At 50.4% G+C, this 19,237-nt stretch overlaps 1 protein-coding gene across 1 annotated transcript in view; it reads left to right on the top strand.

Annotated features, from left to right (window-relative positions):
* Positions 1 to 2,307: 2,307 nt before the first annotated feature.
* Positions 2,308 to 19,237, top strand: part of FGD2 (FYVE, RhoGEF and PH domain containing 2) — a 41,483-nt gene continuing 24,553 nt past the window's right edge. The window contains exons 1-4 of the mRNA XM_059940568.1: positions 2,308 to 2,360; positions 2,690 to 2,851; positions 16,693 to 16,924; positions 18,498 to 18,578. Of these exons, the coding sequence (XP_059796551.1) occupies positions 2,308 to 2,360; positions 2,690 to 2,851; positions 16,693 to 16,924; positions 18,498 to 18,578 (528 nt within the window). The remainder of the gene's footprint in view (positions 2,361 to 2,689; positions 2,852 to 16,692; positions 16,925 to 18,497; positions 18,579 to 19,237) is intronic.

The following is a 19,237-nucleotide window of genomic DNA, read 5'->3' as shown; positions in this document are numbered from 1 at the left end:
TGACTTCCTTTTGCCTGGATTCTGATTTAGCTTTCTTAACAGGGACCCTAAAGTCAGCTTCATCCACAGCCTCATCTAATGTTACAGCGCCTTACTAACTCCACCCAGAAGAGTGGGGTTACCTTCCTTCTAAAATTTCCTCACGCAAACCTTCTCCTCTTCTGGGCTTTTCCTCCCCATGTTTCTGCAGCTCTCTGTTTTTCCTTCTGAACCCCATAGTGTGTCCACCATTAGGCCTTTTACTCTGCCTTACGTAGTCACCTTACTTTTTGTGTGTATTTGGTCATTTCAAACTGTGGTTCCCTGTAAAGCAGCTACATTGTGTTGCATTGTTTTGTATCTTTGCACCAACTATGGTGATAAACATAGGGTAAATGTTCAGTGAATTGTTTTTAAGTAATTGAACAGTTTAGCCCAAGAAATTAAAGTAAAAATAGGTCAGTTAAAGCTGTTAGATCCCTAGGGGAGGAAGTGGAAGCAAATGCAAAACTGCCCTGTAGCTATGTTTCCACAACTCAGGGCTCATAGGGACAAAAAGAGGAAGAAAAAAAAGAAATACTCACGATAAAAATATTACAAACCACTCAAAAACACATTCCATTACAAGAGTAAATGCGCAAAACAGGAGGATTAATACTCGTGGGAACTTGACGTAATAAGCAATCTGAAAGAAACTTTAAGGGGAAAACGGTAGTTTTCAAATGAAGGCAAAGATAAAGAATAGAAAGTGCTGGAAAAAAAAAAAGAAAAGGACATTGTGAAAAAAGAAGAGGTATATTTGAAAAGGAATCAAATAGCTCATCTAGAAATGAAAAGTATACTCACTGAAATGATTGAGTGAAAGAAAATCTTGCTCAGCATTCCCTCCACTGAGCAACGTGGCAGTATGTACTCAGAGCTATGAAGCAGTTAGCTCTGGACTGGTTAGCGCCTCCCTGTGTATGCCTCCCATTACCCTCTGTGACTGCCTCCTCACAGGGCTTACCGTGCAACACTGTGGCTGCCTGCTTTCCTGTCAGTCTCTTCATTAGACTGTAAGTTCTTGGAGTCCAGGGACTATCCTATTCACGGTTGGCACAGTGCCTGGCACGTGGTAGGAACCCACTAAATATTTGCTAGAAAATGAATGAGCAAATACACTTTTAACAGTTGCACAAAGTTATTTATGGTAGCACCACTTAAAGAATGAAAACTTGGACTTCCCTGGTGGTGCAGTGGTTAAGAATCTGCCTGCCAATGCAGGGGACATGGGTTTGATCCCTGGTCCGGGAAGAACCCACATACTGCGGAGCAACTGGGCCCGTGCGCCACAACTACTGAGCCTGCGCTCTAGAGCCTGCGAGCCACAACTACTGAGCCCACTTGCTGCAACTACTGAAGCCCACGCACCTAGAACCCGTGCTTCGCAACAGGAGAAGCCACTGCAATGAGAAAACCGCGCACCGCAGCGAAGAGTAGCCCCCGGTCACCGCAACTAGAGAAAGCTGGCACACAGCAACGAAGATCCAATGCAGCCAAAAATAAATAAAAAAAAAAAAAGAATGAAAACTTTAGGGGGCTTCCCTGGTGGCGCAGTGGTTAAGAATCCGCCTGCCAATGCAGGGGACATGGGTTCAATCCCTGGTCCGGGAAGATCCCACATGCCGCGGAGCAACTAAGCCCGTGCGCCACAGCTACTGAGCCTCTGCTCTAGAGCCCGCGAGCCACAACTACTGAGCCCGTGTGCTGCAGTTACTGAAGCCCGTGCGCCTAGAGCCCGTGCTCCGCAGCAAGAGAAGCCACCACAATGAGAAGCCCGTGCACCGCAACGAAGAGTAGCCCCCACTCGCCACAACTAGAGAAACCCTGCGCACAGCAACAAAGACCCAACGCAGCCAAAAAAATAAAGAAAATAAAGAAAAAAAGAAAAAGAAATGGAAACTTTAGGAAGACCCATATGCCCCAAAGTAGGATCAAACAAACAACAGAGAATTAACAAGAAATATTACTCTTGGGAATTCCCTGGCGGTCCAGTGGTTAGGACTTGGCCCTTTCACTGTCGTGGCCCAGGTTCAGTCCCTGGTCGGGGAACTAAGATCCTGCAAGCCTCGCGATGCAGCCAGGAAAAAAGAAAAAAAAAAAAAAAGAAAAAAAGAATACTGTTGAGAATTGCCAGGTATATAGATCACCAGTCCCCGGGATCCTGTGGGGGAACTACTGTTAACAATGAAAAGAGAGAATACAAAATAGTAAGTACACATTATTGCAACTAAGTTGACATCACACTAACCAGGTCAGGAAGGAACTTGAGGTGATGCCAAGCCCAGCATGAGAGTTCAGGCCTCACCTGGGGAAGCGCAGGTGTCAGAATTTATCCTGGTGTAAAGAAGATGGGTTTGGCTGGATGCAGGCTCCCTGTTTACTAGTTCTGAGCAAGAACGTTCTGGCTGCTGCCTCTGTTCACCTGCTTGCCTGGGGTAGGGGTGGGGAGCACTGGCCTTCTGTCTGTATTGAATTCCTGGGGTCCCATACTCACCTTAGCTCAGGAATCACCTCTTGTCCTAATTAGGCTAAAAGAAGGTACATTATAACTGTCATCATCTCAGGAATTCTGGCATATCATGCAGGTCACCAGATGTATTGGCATGCGAGATCACTAAGCCTTCTGGGAGAAACATGGAAGACAACTAAGGGACTAATAGGTCCCAAGGCCTTGGGATGAAGCCTACAAGAGTGAAGATGGGGAAATAGGGCCTCTACACCCTGGGGAGACATGGTGTGTCACGGTGAGCACAGTACTCAGCCCAGGGTCAGAAAGGATCAAGTGCCTGGTTGGTATTCTGCTCTATCATCCTCCTCTTGGTGGAGAAAGGTAAGTCCATTTAAATCTCTTGTGCCCAATGTCTGTTTATCCTGAGAGGTGGGAAGAAGTTTTCTTCTCCTGCAGTAAAAATCAAACATTAATGGGCCATTGCCCCGAGTCTGGGTGAGTTTGGAGATTTAGACGATATCAAGACTTTTCATTCAGTGGAAGAATATTTAGCACTGAAAAGGCATGAACTACTGATATGGGCAATGACATGGGTGAGTCTCAAAAACATTATTCCAAGTGAAATAATCCAGACACAAAAGAGCACATGTTGTATGATTCCATTTATATGAAGTTGTAAAACAGGCAAAATTAATCTGTGGGGATAAAACTCAGAACAGTGGTTACCTATGGAAGAATGACTGGAAAGAGGCATGAGGAACTTTCTGGGGGGAATAAAAGCATTCTTCATCTTGACTGGGGTGGTAGTTATGTGAGTAGGTACACTAGTAAAAGCTCACCAAACTGTACTCTTAAAATCTGGGTATTTTCGTGTAAGACCATTATTCCTTAATTAAGGAAGAAATACTTCAGGACTAAGATTCTTGTTGTTTCCTTTTAGTGAGTATCTAAGGGCTTTAAAGGGTCAAAATGTCTATTGCACACACGCATGTGAATTCTTACATAACTAGAAAAACAAAACTATTCCCTTCTCCACTGCTTCCCTATCAGCCTGTGGCAGAGCCTGAATCCTTATGTGCAGTGGTGTGCTGGTAAGTGTTTTAATAACTGGCCCTCTAGGAAAAGAAAAGCCCTGATTCGTAGCACTTGCTGATTCACGTAGTGTAAATATTCTCACCATGGCTGATTTCATGCTGCTAGTGAGATGTCACTGAGCACAGACTTGGGAAGAAATGGGTACAGTTGACTTTCGCAAGCCAGTAGGAGCCAGCTCCAGCACACCCCTGCGGCAAGCCTTTATTGCAAAGCTTCCGGGGGGTCTTGGCGGAGCTGAGGGAGCAGCCGTTAAGCGGTGTGAGGCTCTGGGGTGAGCACCCATTTCCTGTTAGCTTGAACGTGAAGGATGGCAGGAAGGAAGGGACACTGCTCTCAAGTGGTCGTGTAAATACAGCCCCGTTGTAAGAGGGGTCAGCCTTGCAAGATATGGCAGTTCGGCAGCTGTATAACTGGGGTTAGCAATCTGCTGGCAGCTTTTGGATTTTCAAGTGAAAATATGGGTTATTTCACTTAAAATTCCTGAGTTCTCTTGGGGAGAACAAAGAGCAAAATCCAGTACCAGAGGGCCTGCACTCCCTCCTGACAAGAACAGGTCATAACAGGATAAAAGCTGCCCCCGTGAGAAGGGCATGGATTCTCCACCCATCTCTGCATCTCAGCAACACACCTGCTGCAACCGGGGGTTTGCCTACATGGCTCTAGTTGGAATCTGAGTTTCTAATCCTGGTTTAGATTGTGCAGTCTCTAAGAATTAGTTTGGTTTCTGGTAGAACGGTATGTGTGTGTGTGTGTGTGTGTGTGTGTGTGTATAGACTGTTACCTGCTGGGTGAGCTGAAGAATATCCATGCACAGCTACAATCCTCCCAATTGGAGGAACCAGACTTGGCATCTTAGGGTACTCACGTTCACTCTGGGTGCCCTTGAGACACCAACGGACAACAGAACCTGGCCAGGGCATTGCCTGGACCCCTGATTCCCAGTTCTCGCTGAACATGAGAATCATTAAAGGAGTTTAAAAAAAAAACAAAACCTCAGGCCTCAGCCTAAACAGTTGACTAAGAATCTCTCGGGATAGAGTCTGGAAATTAAAATGTTTTAGGGAAGCTCTACAGATGATCCCAATATGTTTTTTTGGGTTTTTTTGTTTTTGTTTGTTTTTTTTTAATGAAGGCACCACTTAAAGGTGCTTTTTCCTTGGACCAAAGGAAGAGTCACATGTAGCATCCAGCTTAAGTTCTCTTTCCTCCTCAGGTTGTAGTTCCCAGTCCTTCCTCTAAGAAAGGGGCAGGACAGTGAGAGAGGTGTGGCTTGCTTCCCCCCACCGCTGCTGGGGACCAGGTAGAAGTTGCATCTCGTTCAGAAGACTAGGGCCGGGGTTCCAGCAGGCACTAGAGGCAGAATGAACTTTGGCTCGCAATGAAGCTGGGTGCCCTGTGAGAGTTCAGAAGGGACAGAAAGTAAAAATGCCCCTTGAGTCCTTCAACCAATATTTATTGAGCACCTACTATGTGCCAAGCACTGTTGCAGTTACTGGGGATATAGCAGTAAGCAAAATAGACAAAAATGCCTGCTTCATGGAGCTGGCATTCTAATGGGGGAGACAATAAACATAATAAAGAAATCAGTATATCAGAAAGAGATAAGTGAGAAAAATAAAGCAGAGGAGGGGGACTGGGAATATGTAGTGGTATAACAATTTGGGGAGTATGTGGGGGTGAGGAAAGCCCTTGGTGAGAAGGTAACACTTAAGCAAACATTTAAAGGAGGCGAGAGGGTGAGCCAGGCGAGTATATGGCAGAAGAGAGTTCTAGATCGAAGGAATGGCACATGCAAAGACCCTGAGGTGGGAGTTTGTCTGGCAGGTTGGAGGGCAGAGAGGAGGTCAAGTCTCTAGAGCAGAGTGAGGGAGGGATAGTGGTAGAAATGAGGTCAGGGAGTTTGGCCTTGTAGGCCATTGTCGGTGGACTTGGCTATGACACCCAATGACACATAAATTGGAGAGATCCCTAATGTAGACCAGACAAAGGTGGCCCTTGAAAAGTGTGGGGAAACTGAGGCTAGAGTCACGGACATTCAGTCAGCTTTCTTTCTGATTTGCCCTATAGGGGCCTGGGACTGTGATGGGGGGGTCACTGAACCCTGAGATGGGTGGAAAACTGCAGGGTGTATGTATGTGTCACCCTGAGGGGCCGGGGCCTGGGGGAGGAGGCAGGACAGGGCTGGGGCTTGTTGGAACCTGGTCAAGGCGGAGGGCAGACGATGGAGGAAAGAGAACCCTACACTCTTCCATGACCCCTTCCTACATGCTCAGAGTGTCCTACTCCCTATTCAGGAAAGATTTGTGGAGGGCCTGCTATGTGGCAGACACTGTGCTAACTTCTGGGGACACAGAGACACATAAGCCAAGGTCTTGTCCCCTCAGGGTCTTGTAAAGACTACAGCCTCTGGCAAGATTTTAAGAGTGTCATTTGTCACATTTCCCCACATTCCTAGCACTGGGGCTATTTGCCGAAAGGAAAGAAGGAAGAGAGAATCCTGGTGGGAAGAAAGAAGGAATCATGCAGCTCTTTGATGGGAGAAATGGATTTTAGTGGTTCGTTATGTAACAGTTCTCCCAGAAGTATGCAAAAGAGGAGCTTTGTGACAGAGAAGATGCGCTGATGGTGGATCTCGGGCGGGTGGATAATAAGTCCTGCTGGCGTGTGGGGAGATGGGCAGCAGTAGCTCAGGTGGGGAAGAAGGTCATCAGCGGGCAGGGCAACTGGCTGCGCGGAAACAATCTGTTCTTTCTCCACTCGAAACCTGTCGATTCTCTCCAAGCTGCTCATGTTTCTCCAGCAGGCCTCAAGAAAGGCCCACAGCTGTTTGAAGATAAAAAGAGCCTGATCTAGGGTGTGAGGCCCCACCTGCTGGCCGTGCGCTCGCCCTCTGGGCGCCTGAGAAGCCGCTGCCTAGCACCATTCCTGGGCTTGGGCCTTGCCTTGCTGGCTCCCATCTGGCACCTCCCTGCCCGGACCCTGTTCCGGGGGTGTGGGCGTAGCTCGGCCTCCTGCATGTTCCCTGTTAGGCCAGCCCTGCTGCTGCTTCACCCACCCGGCTGGCCCTGCCTCCTCATTCCGGCTTTCCCAGGACGCCACCCTAGGTCCCACCTGAGGCCAGTCTCTGGTGACCTTGAGGCCTTCTTGAATAGCAGGGCGGGGCTGGGGCCTGGCACAAGGCTGGCCCAATCCCTGAGAGTACCAAGTCTGAAACTAGATCATTCACACGCCGAAGAAGAAGAAAGAGCGTTTATGTTCTTCACTGACATCCTCCCGGCCACCCACGGCAGGACTGACACATTTGCTGTCTTGTCTTTCAGGACTCTGCACCCCTAGAACGGACCCTCCCCTGGCTCACGTGGAGGGAGGTTGATTTTGCTGCCCTGTGTTCCTCAAAGTGCTAATGGGCTCTGAATAATCACACCCCACGGACTGACAGTACGAATTAGGAACACCCAGAGCACAAAGGGGCAGGGGGCACACAGAAGGGGAAATATGGGAAGCTTCCTGGGAAGGTGAACAGCAGGCAGCAGGGCTGCCTGAGCCTGGCACCCAGGCCTGCTGATGGGCAGCCGGCAGCACCAAGCTCTCCCAGAAGATAGGAAGATAAATGCCGGAGGGACTGAACGGGAAAATCCTGGCTGTTTGGAGGAGGGGACAGAGGAGACTGGTCTATGAGGAAGGCGAGCTTTTTTCATCCCTCCTCCTCCAAGCCAGGGACTGCTGAGGAAAGCCCACCCCTCCACTGGCACTGGTGGTGTGGCCTCTGCTCATCACATGACTACCCAGACAGCCCACACCCCCAACCCCATCAGGGCCTCCCGGAGCCTCGTAGGGGCTAGAAGACGGAGGGGGAGGGAGAGGCTGCGAGGGGAGGAGCGGCAAGGGCTGCACCAGACACCGGCGCAGGTTTCAGCCAGCTGCCAGCATCTCCCCTGGATCCGCGTCATCCCTCACTCACAGGCCTGTCTGTCACAGGCCATTAAGATCTTGGCAGCTGCTGTAGGCCAGGTTGGGGGCAAGGGGGTCCCAGGGAACATGCCAGCCTGTCCTCTCTGGGCCTTGGCTCACTGGGGATACGTGCTCCTGTGGGGAGTCCTCAGTCTCCCCTGAAAAAGCCACACCCTCACAAACCCCTGGAGATCACACATGTGTCTCTCTCTCTCTCTCTCTCTCTCTCTCCCCCTCTCTCCCTTTCTCTCTCTCTCTCTCTCACACACACACACACACACACAACATCCAGGTCCCAAATGTTGACATTTCCTCCCTGGCAGCCCCCAAATGCCCTCTGCTGCCCCAGCGCTGCCAGTGAGAGGCCCTTTGGGTGCCCCTAGTATGCGCACGAAGCCGCATCTGCATCCCAGGGCAGAGCTTTCTTGCCAGCCAGCCAGCTTGTCTGCCGTGTGACTGCCCAGCCCTACAGTTCCTGCTTGGACATCCCTCCCTCTTTCCCTTTGTCTGGGCTGCAGAAACTGAGCTCTTCCATCCTCCTTAAGGCTTGAAAGCAGAACTAAGAGAAGAGAAAGCATGAGGCTTATCTATGTCAAGAACCCCAAGAGCCCTGAAACGGACGCCCCACTCAGAGAGAGATGTGTTCACGACCATTGAATCAGGGCCTACTCTGCATAAATAAAATTCAGTTCATGTGAAAGCACCTCAGCTCAGCAGACAAAGCCTGCCAGGGCCAGGCTCCTTGGGCCCCCTCAGCCCATGTCCTGCCATTCCCCAGTCCCTAGACACTCCAATGTGCTGGACTCCCTGCCCTTATTCCTAGTCTCTCCCTGGTCTCTCAAGCCCACACCACTTCCTTCTGTTTTGAATGCCTTTTCCCGCCTTCTCAACCTGGAGAGTTTACTCATCCTTCATCCTCAGGCTGCCTCTGCTAGGAAGCCTTCCTTGATAGCACCCTCTGCTCTCTGCAGACTTCAGTGCCCCTTCTTTGGGTGTTCACAGCTTCCCTGTTCAAAGCATTTCCCACATTGTATTTCAGTGGTTAACAGGCCCATCTTCCTCCTTAGACTATGAGCTAAGGGGCAGGGGACAGTGTTTAATCCATAACCTCTACCATAGGGCTGACACATAGTAGATGCTCAAGAAATACTTGCCAACTGAATGCATGAGTTAATGAATGGGGCAGAAGAGAGCCAAGTAAACAGAGAAGAACACCAGGTCTCTGAGGAGGGAAAGGAATGCCAGCAGTAGATATCAAGGAAGGCTTCCTGGAGGAAGTAAATAAGCTGTTGACAGGGTGGAGACATTCCAGGCAAAAGGAACTGATTGGTCGGGGGTGGGGGGAGCAGGGGAGCCATAGAAAAGGTCTTCTGTCAGGAATAACATTCACTGAGCACCTTCTCTGTACCAGGCCTTACTCTAAACCCTTACACATGGTATTATTTAATCTTCAGAACAACCATAGGAGATTGGCACTGTAATTATCCCCATTTCACTGATGAAGAAAGTGAAGTTCAGTTACTGGCCCAAGGAGTTTAGGTCAGATTTGATGAGAGAAGCAGAACAACCAGAAGTGGTACAGAATATGGGATTTGACCTTATACAGTGGGGCAGCTACTTAAAGAATTGATGCTTCTGAGTCTAAAATCCTCATGGCAGGCAGTGAGGAAGGGAAGATGGATGTGAAATTGGGGAGAACAAGAAGGAACTGAACCAGTGAGGAAGGGCTGGGACTCTGGAGGATGAACAGGCAGCCACACCGAGACAACTTCGGTGACACAGGTGACCTGCAGAAGAAGCTGGCACCCTTTGTCCTGGAGCTGAACACACACCCAGCCTAGGACTAGACAAGCTGAAGGAGGTCGGTAGAGAACCCACAGATCTGCATCAACACGTGTGAACTGCAGCACCGCAGGAGCAAGCACAGCTGCTGTGTCCCCTCCTGCCACCATGGTCAGCTTGCAGGAAAGGGAATTCTGAAACTGTGGTTCAGCTTAGCTCAGCTGACACAGCCCAGAGCTACCACTCAAGGTCCCAACCCAGACCTGTATGTGTATAAGGAAGAAATGGCTGGGAAGTTGATCGGAACCAAACCAGGGGGTCTTGGCAGCACTCCAAGGAATTTGGGATTCCTTCTGTGGGATAACAGTGCTGATTTTCGAGACTGTGTGTTGAGTTGGAAGCGAAGGTGGGACGTGCCCCTGGTGATGTCCTGAAGGAGGGCATATTCAGGTTGGGGTGGGAGACAGGAAGAGATGCCTGTGGAACCCTGGGATAGATTCTGAATTGGGTGGAAGAGGCTGTGTGTGAATGAGGGAACCAGAAGCTGAGCCTTGGGTGGTGCCTACCGGCGAGAAGCAAGGCAGGCAGAAAGGCTGGCAGAACTGTGAGGGCCGAGGTCAGGGAGGTGGGAGGACCAGGGAAGCAGAGCCCTGGAAGACTTTTTTTGGGTGTAGGCATCTTGGCCCTCCTTCTTGGGCAGATGCAGCTCTGATGGTGCCTGTGCCATGTTTGGAGTTGGGCATTTAGTGTGGCCTCCTGCTGGTGCCCCTACCTACTCTCCCCCACCTCTGTGAGGGGCAGGTCCAGATGCTGCTCTGGAAGCCCAAGGCGCTGGCAGCTGAGGGGTGAGATAAGCCTCTGGGCTCAGGGTGTGATGTTTGTCCATCCTGCATGCCTTCTGAGGCCCCACTGTGTGCAGGACACTGGGCTTGGCTGGGGACCAGCCAGGAAGCATGGGCACCTGGGCCCTGCAAGCAGGGAGCTAGCGTACAGTCTGGTGGGAGGCAGAGGAGGAAACTGGGCCCTGCAGTGGAGGAGAGAGGAGCACGAAGGAGGGAGGCCTCCCCAGACTTGGGAGGAATCCAGGAAGAAGTGGCATTTAAAGACGAATCCGATCAAGCCCCTAGTCTAATCACATCGACAGGAAATCCAGGGACCAGTTCTGCAGTCAGCAGACTGTGGGACCTGTAGGACCAGGAACCCAATGTCCTCATAGCCATATTGTGTGGGAAAACAGAAAGAACAAGGTGAACCTGTGGATGAAAAGAGACTTAATAGACAGAACAGCCCGTTGTAACATGTGGACCTTATTTGGATCCTGATTTTTTTAAAAAAGTGGTGATCGGTTAGTCTGCTCAGGCTGCCATAACAAAATACCATAGACTGGGAAGCTTAAAAACAACAGAAATTTATTTCTCACAGTTCTGGAGGCTTGAAGTCCCTGATCAAGGTCTGGCAGGGTTCTGTTTCTGGTGAGGACTCTCTTCCTAGCTTGTAGACGGCCACTTAGTCTCAGGTGGCCTTTCCTCGGAGTGTGCAATGGTGTGTGGGGGGGTGGTGTGGAGAGAGAGATCTCTTCCCTGTCTTATAAGGCCACCAACCCTATCAGATTAGGGCCTCACTCTTATGACCACATTTAGCCTTAATTACCTCCTAAAGGCCCTCTTTCCAAATTCAGCCACAATGGAGATTAGGGCTTCAATATGTGAATTTGGGGGGACACAATTCAGTTCATAGCAGATGACATTTATGAAGCACTGGCACTTTGCTGACTGGGTATTTGATTATATTGAGGAATTACTGCTAAATATCTCTTGGGGTATTATAATGGTAACAGTGTTTCATATACATACACATACATGTATATAACATGTATAAAATATATATATGTATGCATGTATAGAATAATATTGGCATTATATGTACTGTGATATGTATACAGTACATTATACATACATTATGTGTACATTTTTGCACACAGGAGTATATATATTTCCTTATTTTTTATTTATTTATTTATTTATTTATTTTTGGCTGCACTGGGTCTCCTTTCCATCCCAGCCTCCAGTTTACACTCAAGAGGGCAGTCCTTTTTCCTAGCTCCTATCATATCCTTTTGGAGATATTCTATACACGACACACAAATGTACGTGCAAAACTACCTGTTTTTTCTGTAAAATATAAATGGTAGCGTATAATGTTGTTCTGCATCTTGTTTCTTTTTTCTACTTTATTTTTAAAATCATGTCAGATTAGTACATAAAATTTCATACTGTGTAATGGCTCTACTGTATAAACGTACCGTAAATTCATGTAACATTTAAGTTGCTGCCAATTTATGTGCTATCATAACCAAGGCTACACTGAATACTTTGTAGACCTAACATTTATGCACACAGGAATAAATATATTTGTATAGGCAACAGGAAGAAATGAGAATGCTGGATCAAAGTGCATGTGCATTTAAAATTTTTTTTTAATTAATTAATTTTATTTTTGGCTGTGTTGGGTCTTTGTTGCTGCGCGTGGGCTTTCTTTAGTCGCAGTGAGCGGGAGCTACTCTTCGTTGCGGTGTGCGGGCTTCTCATTGCGGTGACTTCTCTTGTTGCAGAGCACGGGCTCTAGGCATGCGGGCTTCAGTAGTTGTGGCTCGTGGGCTCTAGAGCACAGGCTCAGTAGTTGTGGCGCACGGACTTAGTTGCTCCGCGGCGTGTGGGATCTTCCTGGACCAGGGCTCCAACCTGTGTCCCCTGCATTGGCAGGAGGATTCTTAACCACTGCGCCACGAGGGAAGCCTCCTTATTTTTTAGATATGTACCAAAATATTTGTGGGTGAAATCATCTGATTTGCTTCAAAATGGTCTGGGAAGAGGAAGTGAGTGTGGCTATAGATGAAGCCAGGCTGACCATGAGTTGATGGTTGTTTGTTGGGCCTGGGTTATGAGTTCATGGGGGTGCATCATATTATTCTGTCTACTTTTGCATATGTAAAACATAACAAAAAGTAAAAACAAAAAGTGAGGAGGATTATTGAGATTTAGGGTTGGGGGGAGAAGCCAGGCATCTGCTAGAAGAAATTGCTCAGGCAAAGCTCTGAGGGAGTGAGGCTTTTGGGTGTGTGAGGCCCCAGTGTTTCACAGGCGCTGGAGCGTGAAGCTGTGCCAGGCGCTTCGGGTACCAAGATGACTGAGGCTCAGTCCCTACCTTCCAGGACAAAGACCAGTCTCAATGGAGGGCCCTGGCTCAGGGCAAGCGAGACCAGAACCCAGTAGGGGAGCCCTGAAGGGCCTGTGAAGCTTGAATAAGGGGAACAGAAGCAGTTGTCATTGTTCTGGAAGTGCTGGGAGACCAAGTGGTAAAAGGAGGCATCAGGCAGAGACCACCCAGTGTGCTAGGAATAGGGAAGCCTGAGGATGGAGCAGCAAGAATGTGATCATCCAGGCTCCCAACCAAATCTTGGCTGGAATTGTAGGAAACTGACCTTCGCTTTAGAAATCTGACTTCTTTTTGTGTTCTTACTGGGTGACTTTGGGCAAGTTACTTAAACCCTCTGATCCTCAGTTTTTTCTTCTGTAAAATGGGGATCATAATAGGGCCCACCCCATAACGTTGCTGTGGTATTAAATGAGAAAATATTTGTAAACCACTGAAAAGAGTTTGTGTTAGTTATTATTATCATCGGAGTTTCAGGGAGGAAGTTGCCTTCCCTTGGGGCAAGAAGGTGGAGACATCAGTTATTAAAATGAGAGAACCCCAGTGGGGAGGTGGGAACATCATATTACTCTTCTCTGCCAGCCCCTAATAGGTTGGTGATTTATTTTTAATTAAAAAAGCTGTTTTCTTACAGTGGTGAGCAGGGTCAGATGCAGAAAAGAAGTTGTAGAGAAAAGACTAAATAAAATCCACTGGACCTTGTGAGAAAGTGTGGTTGGCCAGAGTGGTGAGTGTCTCAGGCCAAGAGCCCAGTTCCAGAAACTCCCTCTAGGCCCCCGTTGCCCTCTTCGGGTGGCTTCTGGAACAGGGGGTCTACAGGAGTGAAAGGTCAGGCCCCGTGGGGGTGGGGTGGGGCCCAAGCAGGCTCCTCCCACTGTGGGGAGCACCGGCCTTCCCCCTTCAAGGCTGTGGCTCTGGGACCACTTCCTCTTTCCTCACTCTGAAGCAGGGAGCAGGCCTGCTGAGGCCTCAGGAAAAATGGGACTCCAGGATGCCTTAGCACACCTATGACCCCAGGTGGGGGTGGCTGAAGTGTGCTGGTTGGAGACCTCTCTCCCTGCTTCAGGGGTAGCTGAGGGCCACCCTGGAGGCCTGCAGGATGGAGGGGGCGAGTAAGGAGAAGCTGTCATCTGTGTCCAATCTGGTGACTGTGTTTGAGAATAGCAGGTACGGGGTAGTGGAGGTGGGAAGGGTCACCATGGCCAACTGGCAGTCTCCCTCGAGCTCCTCTGCCCACCCCTGGGCCCTTGGGCAGCCCAGAGCCTCCCAGTCTCTAGGCTAAGGAGCAGGGCTGGGGCCACCTTGGACCCTCACAGTGAGCATTTCTCTCTCTGGGCCCTGTCCTGCACACCTCCTCCTGTCTGGGCAGTGTCCACGTCCCTCGGCCATGGGTTCCTTGGAGCATGGGAGAGTGTTGTTGGGGCACCAGGCCTGGGCAGGGGTGAGAGCGTGTGTGTTGATGTGTTGGGGAGAGTCCAGACGTGTGTGTAATTATGAGTGAGCGTGGGTGGACCAGATGCCGTGTTTGGGCTGCAGAACTCCAGCAGAAATAATAGCTAATACTCTCCAGCAGAAATAATAGCTAATACTTATCAAGTGCTTACTCCCTATGAGTAGGATAACCATACAATTTATCATTTAGACCAGGACACAATGTAAACTGAAAGTGAATGCCATTAAATTTTTTTGGTGGGAGGGAGGGGACAATAGGAAAGGTTGAGACTGTCACAGGCAAACCAGGATGTGTGGTCAGCCTACCTATAGGGCACTGTTCTAAGTGCGTTTGCTACTTATTTCATTTAATCATCTAACAGCCTATTGGGGGTAGGTTCCACCTCTATACCCATCTTACAGATGAGAAAGGGGAGGCACGGAGAGGTGGGGAGGCTTTAAGTGCTTTAAGTTTATGGGCAAGGAGCAATGCAGGGGCTTCCATCTGAAGGGAGAAGGCTGGACCGGATGTGTGGAGGTCATTGTGTGTCTGTATGTGACATTAATCCATTCTGCAGGCATTTCTTAAGCCCAGGACTGTGTTAGGGATTGTGACTGTTGTAGGTAGGGTTCTCTGGAAATAGACTCCGGGGTAGAGATTTGCTTCAGGAAATTTACTGGGGAGGCTTTTGGGAACAACACCTGTGCGGGTGAAGGAGGCAGCTTTGGGCACAGGGAGAGGTTGAACTGCCGAGCACTTGCCACAGAGGCTGCAGCCTGTCCCAGAGAGCTCTGGAGCTGGAGGCCTCTCAGGCTGTTCCAGATGAGGCAAAGGGCTAGGTCTTTGTACCCCCACATGGACTAGTCATTGGATGTGGACTTGACCTTAGATGAGGTAGCTCTCTTCCAGAGAGGGCAATTCCCGGGGAGGGACTCAGTCAATAACCTGTCAGCCACCATACCACCAGCAGCTAGGGGAAGAGTGCCTCAGTGCTGAGGGGGTGTGGGTGGCACAGCACAGCATCGCACAGGAACTGTATCGGATGCAGGAGCCTAAAGAATGATCCCTGCCCGGAGGACTTCTGTCTTTGGTGCTAAGCTCATGGAATGACCATGATGCCGGGTCATGGACAGTAGATATCCTGGGAGAGGCCTTAACGCTCTGCTAAGTGTACTCAGAGCAGGCAAAGCCTCCTGTGGGCTTCATGGTGGAGGCAGCATAGACGTGGACCTAGAAGGGCAGTTCAGCTTCCTGAGCGGGTGACCTGACCCTGCCTCTCCCAGAGGGCTTTGCCGGGCACGTTCTGTTCAGCACCGAGGACAGCTCTAGGCAGCACCTCTCTGGACCACCACCCCACTCAACACGCCAGGCATGCCCAGTGGAGACCCTCAGCATGTGTGCTCTGCCGAGGCAGCACTCCTAGCAGGAGGAGGCAGCCCTCAGACCAGATGGGCTCAGAGGAGGTCTTGTCGGGAGGGTGGGAGTCACCCCTTACTGTGTGAGGGGCCCCATGCCAGCTGCCTTGGCCTGGGCTTTCTTGTGAGGCACTTCCTTTCAGTGCCTTAACTGATCTGAAACTGAGGGGTGAAGAGGAAACAGAAGCTGGCCTGGGCACTTGGACAGAAATGCAGAAGCTGAAACCAAATGTAGAACGGAAAGCCTGAGACTCAGCTAATTCCACGAGCTGCAGACCAGTGGGCTGAGGAACCGTGGTGCACTGGAGTGCCAGAGAGGCGTGGAAGAGCCAGTGAGGAGCCATGGGGGACTGGGTCCCAATCCTGTCTCTGCCACCAACCAGGGTGTGACGTGGGGCAGGTCACGTTGACTCTCTGCACCTGTTTCTCCTTGACTCACATGCGGAGGGGCAGTTTAAGGCTCAGGCTCGGGAGCCAGCCTGCCTGATCTGAATTCCACCTCTGACCCCCTCTTGCTGCAAGATCGTCTCTTTTCCTAGCTGCAGAATAGGGGTAATGAGAATCTTTCTCACAGAGTTTTGAAGATTTTGTACCTGTCTGGTCCTCCATTTCCCAGCCTGCCTTTCTCATAAGGATGCCCACCCTGTGCTGTCACCACAAGCCTTTCCACACCAAAGGGAATGGGTCCCAACCCAAGTCGTTGGATATATTCCTTGAGGGTGGCCTCTGTTATCTAAAGAATTTAACTGGCCTACAAATCCAATAGGTACGATAACAAAGCCACACTACGAAAGCTCATCCCTGGAGGGAGAGGGAAACTGATCCCAGGCTGGCTTTTCCCACCACTAGAGGTGTGGAGGGCGTAGCTCACACTGAAAAGCCCCAGCTTTATCAGCTCTGCCCTCCCTTTAGAGTGTTCCATGGCTCCCACCTTCCCTCGATATATCAGTTACTGGGGTTTTAGGGGATTTCCTGCTTACAGAGACTTAAAACCAGGGATGAGGTCCACAGGCGAGGTGATCTGGGAGGGCACTTAAAACCCTCTATGTGCAAAAAGAAGGGTTCCTAGCTGCATTTTAAACAGGGAAGTGTGTTGTTCCCCAGAAAACAAGACACAGTCTACGCTGACTCATTTTGAAGACTGGAGTTCCCTCCAAGAAAGGTGTTGGGGAGGGAAGTAGAAGTCTCAGTCAGTTCTCCTGTGCACGAGGTACTCAGAGGCCAGTGAACATCTGTGATTTGCATTAATTGCCTCAAAATCCCCACCAGAGAGGTGCTATTCTTCTCCCTACTCTACAGGCTGGAAACCCTCAGGTCTGCTGTCTTCTCCTCAGGACCCCGGGAGCAGTATCCAGAGTCCACGGCCTGGAGGCCGGGCATCACCACCCTGGGTGCAGGCCTCCTTCGCCCACAGGGCCATGGGATAAGCCCACCGTGGAGGAGGCCGTGGAGTCCGGGCCCAGGACGGTCAGCAGGAGGTATCTGAGCTCCCTGAAGAACAAGCTGTCCAGCAGGGACTGGAGGAAATCTTGCCAGGCTAGGACCTGCCCCGGCCCAGCGACACAGGTGCCCAAGGGGTAGAAGTGAGGAGCTGGGTGGGGGCCCCTCCACTGACCTCCTTCCCACACATTCTCTCCCAGCCAGAGCCAGCACTTCCCCAGGTGGGGTCTTGTGTGACCAGAGATCAGCTGAAAGCTAGATTCACACTCACCCCACCCTTAACGGCCTTTGATTAAGTGTCTACTATGCACCCTGCTGCTGGCATTATTTCTCATACCCCTCACTATAGGAGTCTTTTAGGCATGGAAATTGAAACTCAGACAGCTTAAGGAACTTGTCCAAGGCCACACAGCTTGGAACCTAGTACCTTTCCCAGGGGCGGCCTCTGTTCACCCACTGAAGGGGGCAACAGTGCCAACTAGACATAGAGGTCAGCGCTAATTCCTGCCCTTAGACTCATCCTGGGCAGGTCACCTCCCTTCTCTGGGTGTCAGTTTTCTTGTCTGTGGAATTTAAGGGCTCGGCTGCACGAGGCGCTGCACCCTGGAGCCGGACTACCAGGGTACACGTCCCAGCTCTTCTGCTTACTATGTGACCTTGGGCAAGTCTCTTTAACCCCTTTGTGCTTGTTTCCTCATTTATAAGATGGGGATGGTGATCATAGTAGTACATACTATGTACACTGGTTATCAGTTGCTGCATAACAAACTACGCCAAAATGTAGAGGCCAAATAGTTTATTATTTCTGACAGTTTTGTGGGTTGATTGGAATGCTATTGGATGGTTTTTCTGTTGGTCTCACTTGGAGTTTGTCTTAGTCATCTCGGGATGCCATAGCAAAATACCACAGACTAGGTGACTTAAGCAGCAGAAATGCATTTTCTCACAGCTCTGCAGACTGGACATCCAAGATCAAGGTGCTGGCAGGGTTGGTTTCTGGTGAGGCTCCCTTCCTGGCTTGTAGATGGCCATCTTCTCACTATGTCCTCACACGACCTTTTCTCTGTTCACATGCTCTCCTGGAGTCCCTCCCTCTTATAAGGACACCAGTCTTAATGGATTAGGCTCTACCCTTCTATCTCAATTAACTTAATTACTAAAGGCCCTATTTCCAAAATATAGTCACATTGGAGGTTAGGGCTTCAATGTATTGATTTGGGGACACAATTCAGTCCATAACAGGGTCTCTCACGTGGCTGCAGTCAGATGTTGGCTGGGGTGGGAATGCCCGAGATAGCTCATCTCCCAAGCCTGGTGCCTGGGCAGGGACAGCTGGAAACCTGTGCTCAGCTGGGATGCTGGCACGGCTGGACCCCTGGCTCCCTCTCACTGTAGTCCCAGGGCCTCTCCTCTCCATGTGGCCTCTCCATCAGGGCAGCTAGACCTCCAGATGTGGTAGTTCATGGCTCCCAAGGGGGCACAAGTGGAAGCTTCCAGGCCTCTTAAGGCTTAAGCCCAGAACTGGCTCAGCCTCACTCTGCCCCATTCTCTCAGTTAAATCGATCCCAGCGCCAGCCCAGATGAGTTGCAGGAGTGCATGAATCCCGGGAGGTATGTTTCACTGGGGCATCTTTGGATACTGCTCCCATCAGAGGAGACCAAAGCTCTGCTTCTCCTTCTCCTCCCAACTCCCCTGCAGGAGCCTGAGGAGAAGAGGATCGTCCAGGAGCTGCTGGAGACAGAGCAGGCCTATGTGGCACGCCTCCACCTGCTAGACCAGGCCAGTGGCCAGGACGCCCCCTCCTGAGCCCCAGCACCTGGGTGTCCTCACCCCACCCCTGCTCTCCCTTCTGACCCACCTCACAAGAGCTGAGAGTTAGGACCTCGGGGTTTATTTCTGGGAAGCCTTAGTCTTTTAACTCCATTGGCCGGAGTTCAGGCAGAAATCGGGATTTAGCTCATTAGCGCCACTCCTGGTTCCACCGTTGGTGCCTGGGCTGGTCTCACAGGAGCAGAGAACACTTCCAGGCCCCACAGAGCATCCTCATCTGTCATTCCAAGTCCCAACATCCTCACCATTGTTAGCCCTTCACACTTTCTTAAGGAGCCCTAAGGCGAGAGGGTTAAATCACTGAACATCAGCAGTGGGATCTTGAGCCTGGCAAAGTCCAAGACTTGACAGACACGAGATAGGCCCATTTCTGACATTCATCAGCTGCCAGCCTTTGGCCAAGTCCCTGTGTCTCTAGGCCTTGGTTTGCCCATCTGTGAAGTGGCCAGAATACAATCTTCCCTGCTTCTCTCTCTTCCCAGGGTTTTTGTGAGGTTGATGGGAGATTAAGGAGGTGGAAGCATTCAGCAAGCTGGGGAGGGACCCCAAAGCCCCTGGGACTGTGCTTGTCTCCCCCTGGGCTGGTGTTGGGGGTGGAGGTCCTTCTC

The sequence above is a fragment of the Balaenoptera ricei genome, chromosome 11, assembly GCF_028023285.1.
Source record: "Balaenoptera ricei isolate mBalRic1 chromosome 11, mBalRic1.hap2, whole genome shotgun sequence".
In the NCBI taxonomy this organism is placed as follows: Eukaryota; Metazoa; Chordata; class Mammalia; order Artiodactyla; family Balaenopteridae; genus Balaenoptera; species Balaenoptera ricei.
This window is presented reverse-complemented; position numbering and strand designations above follow the sequence as displayed.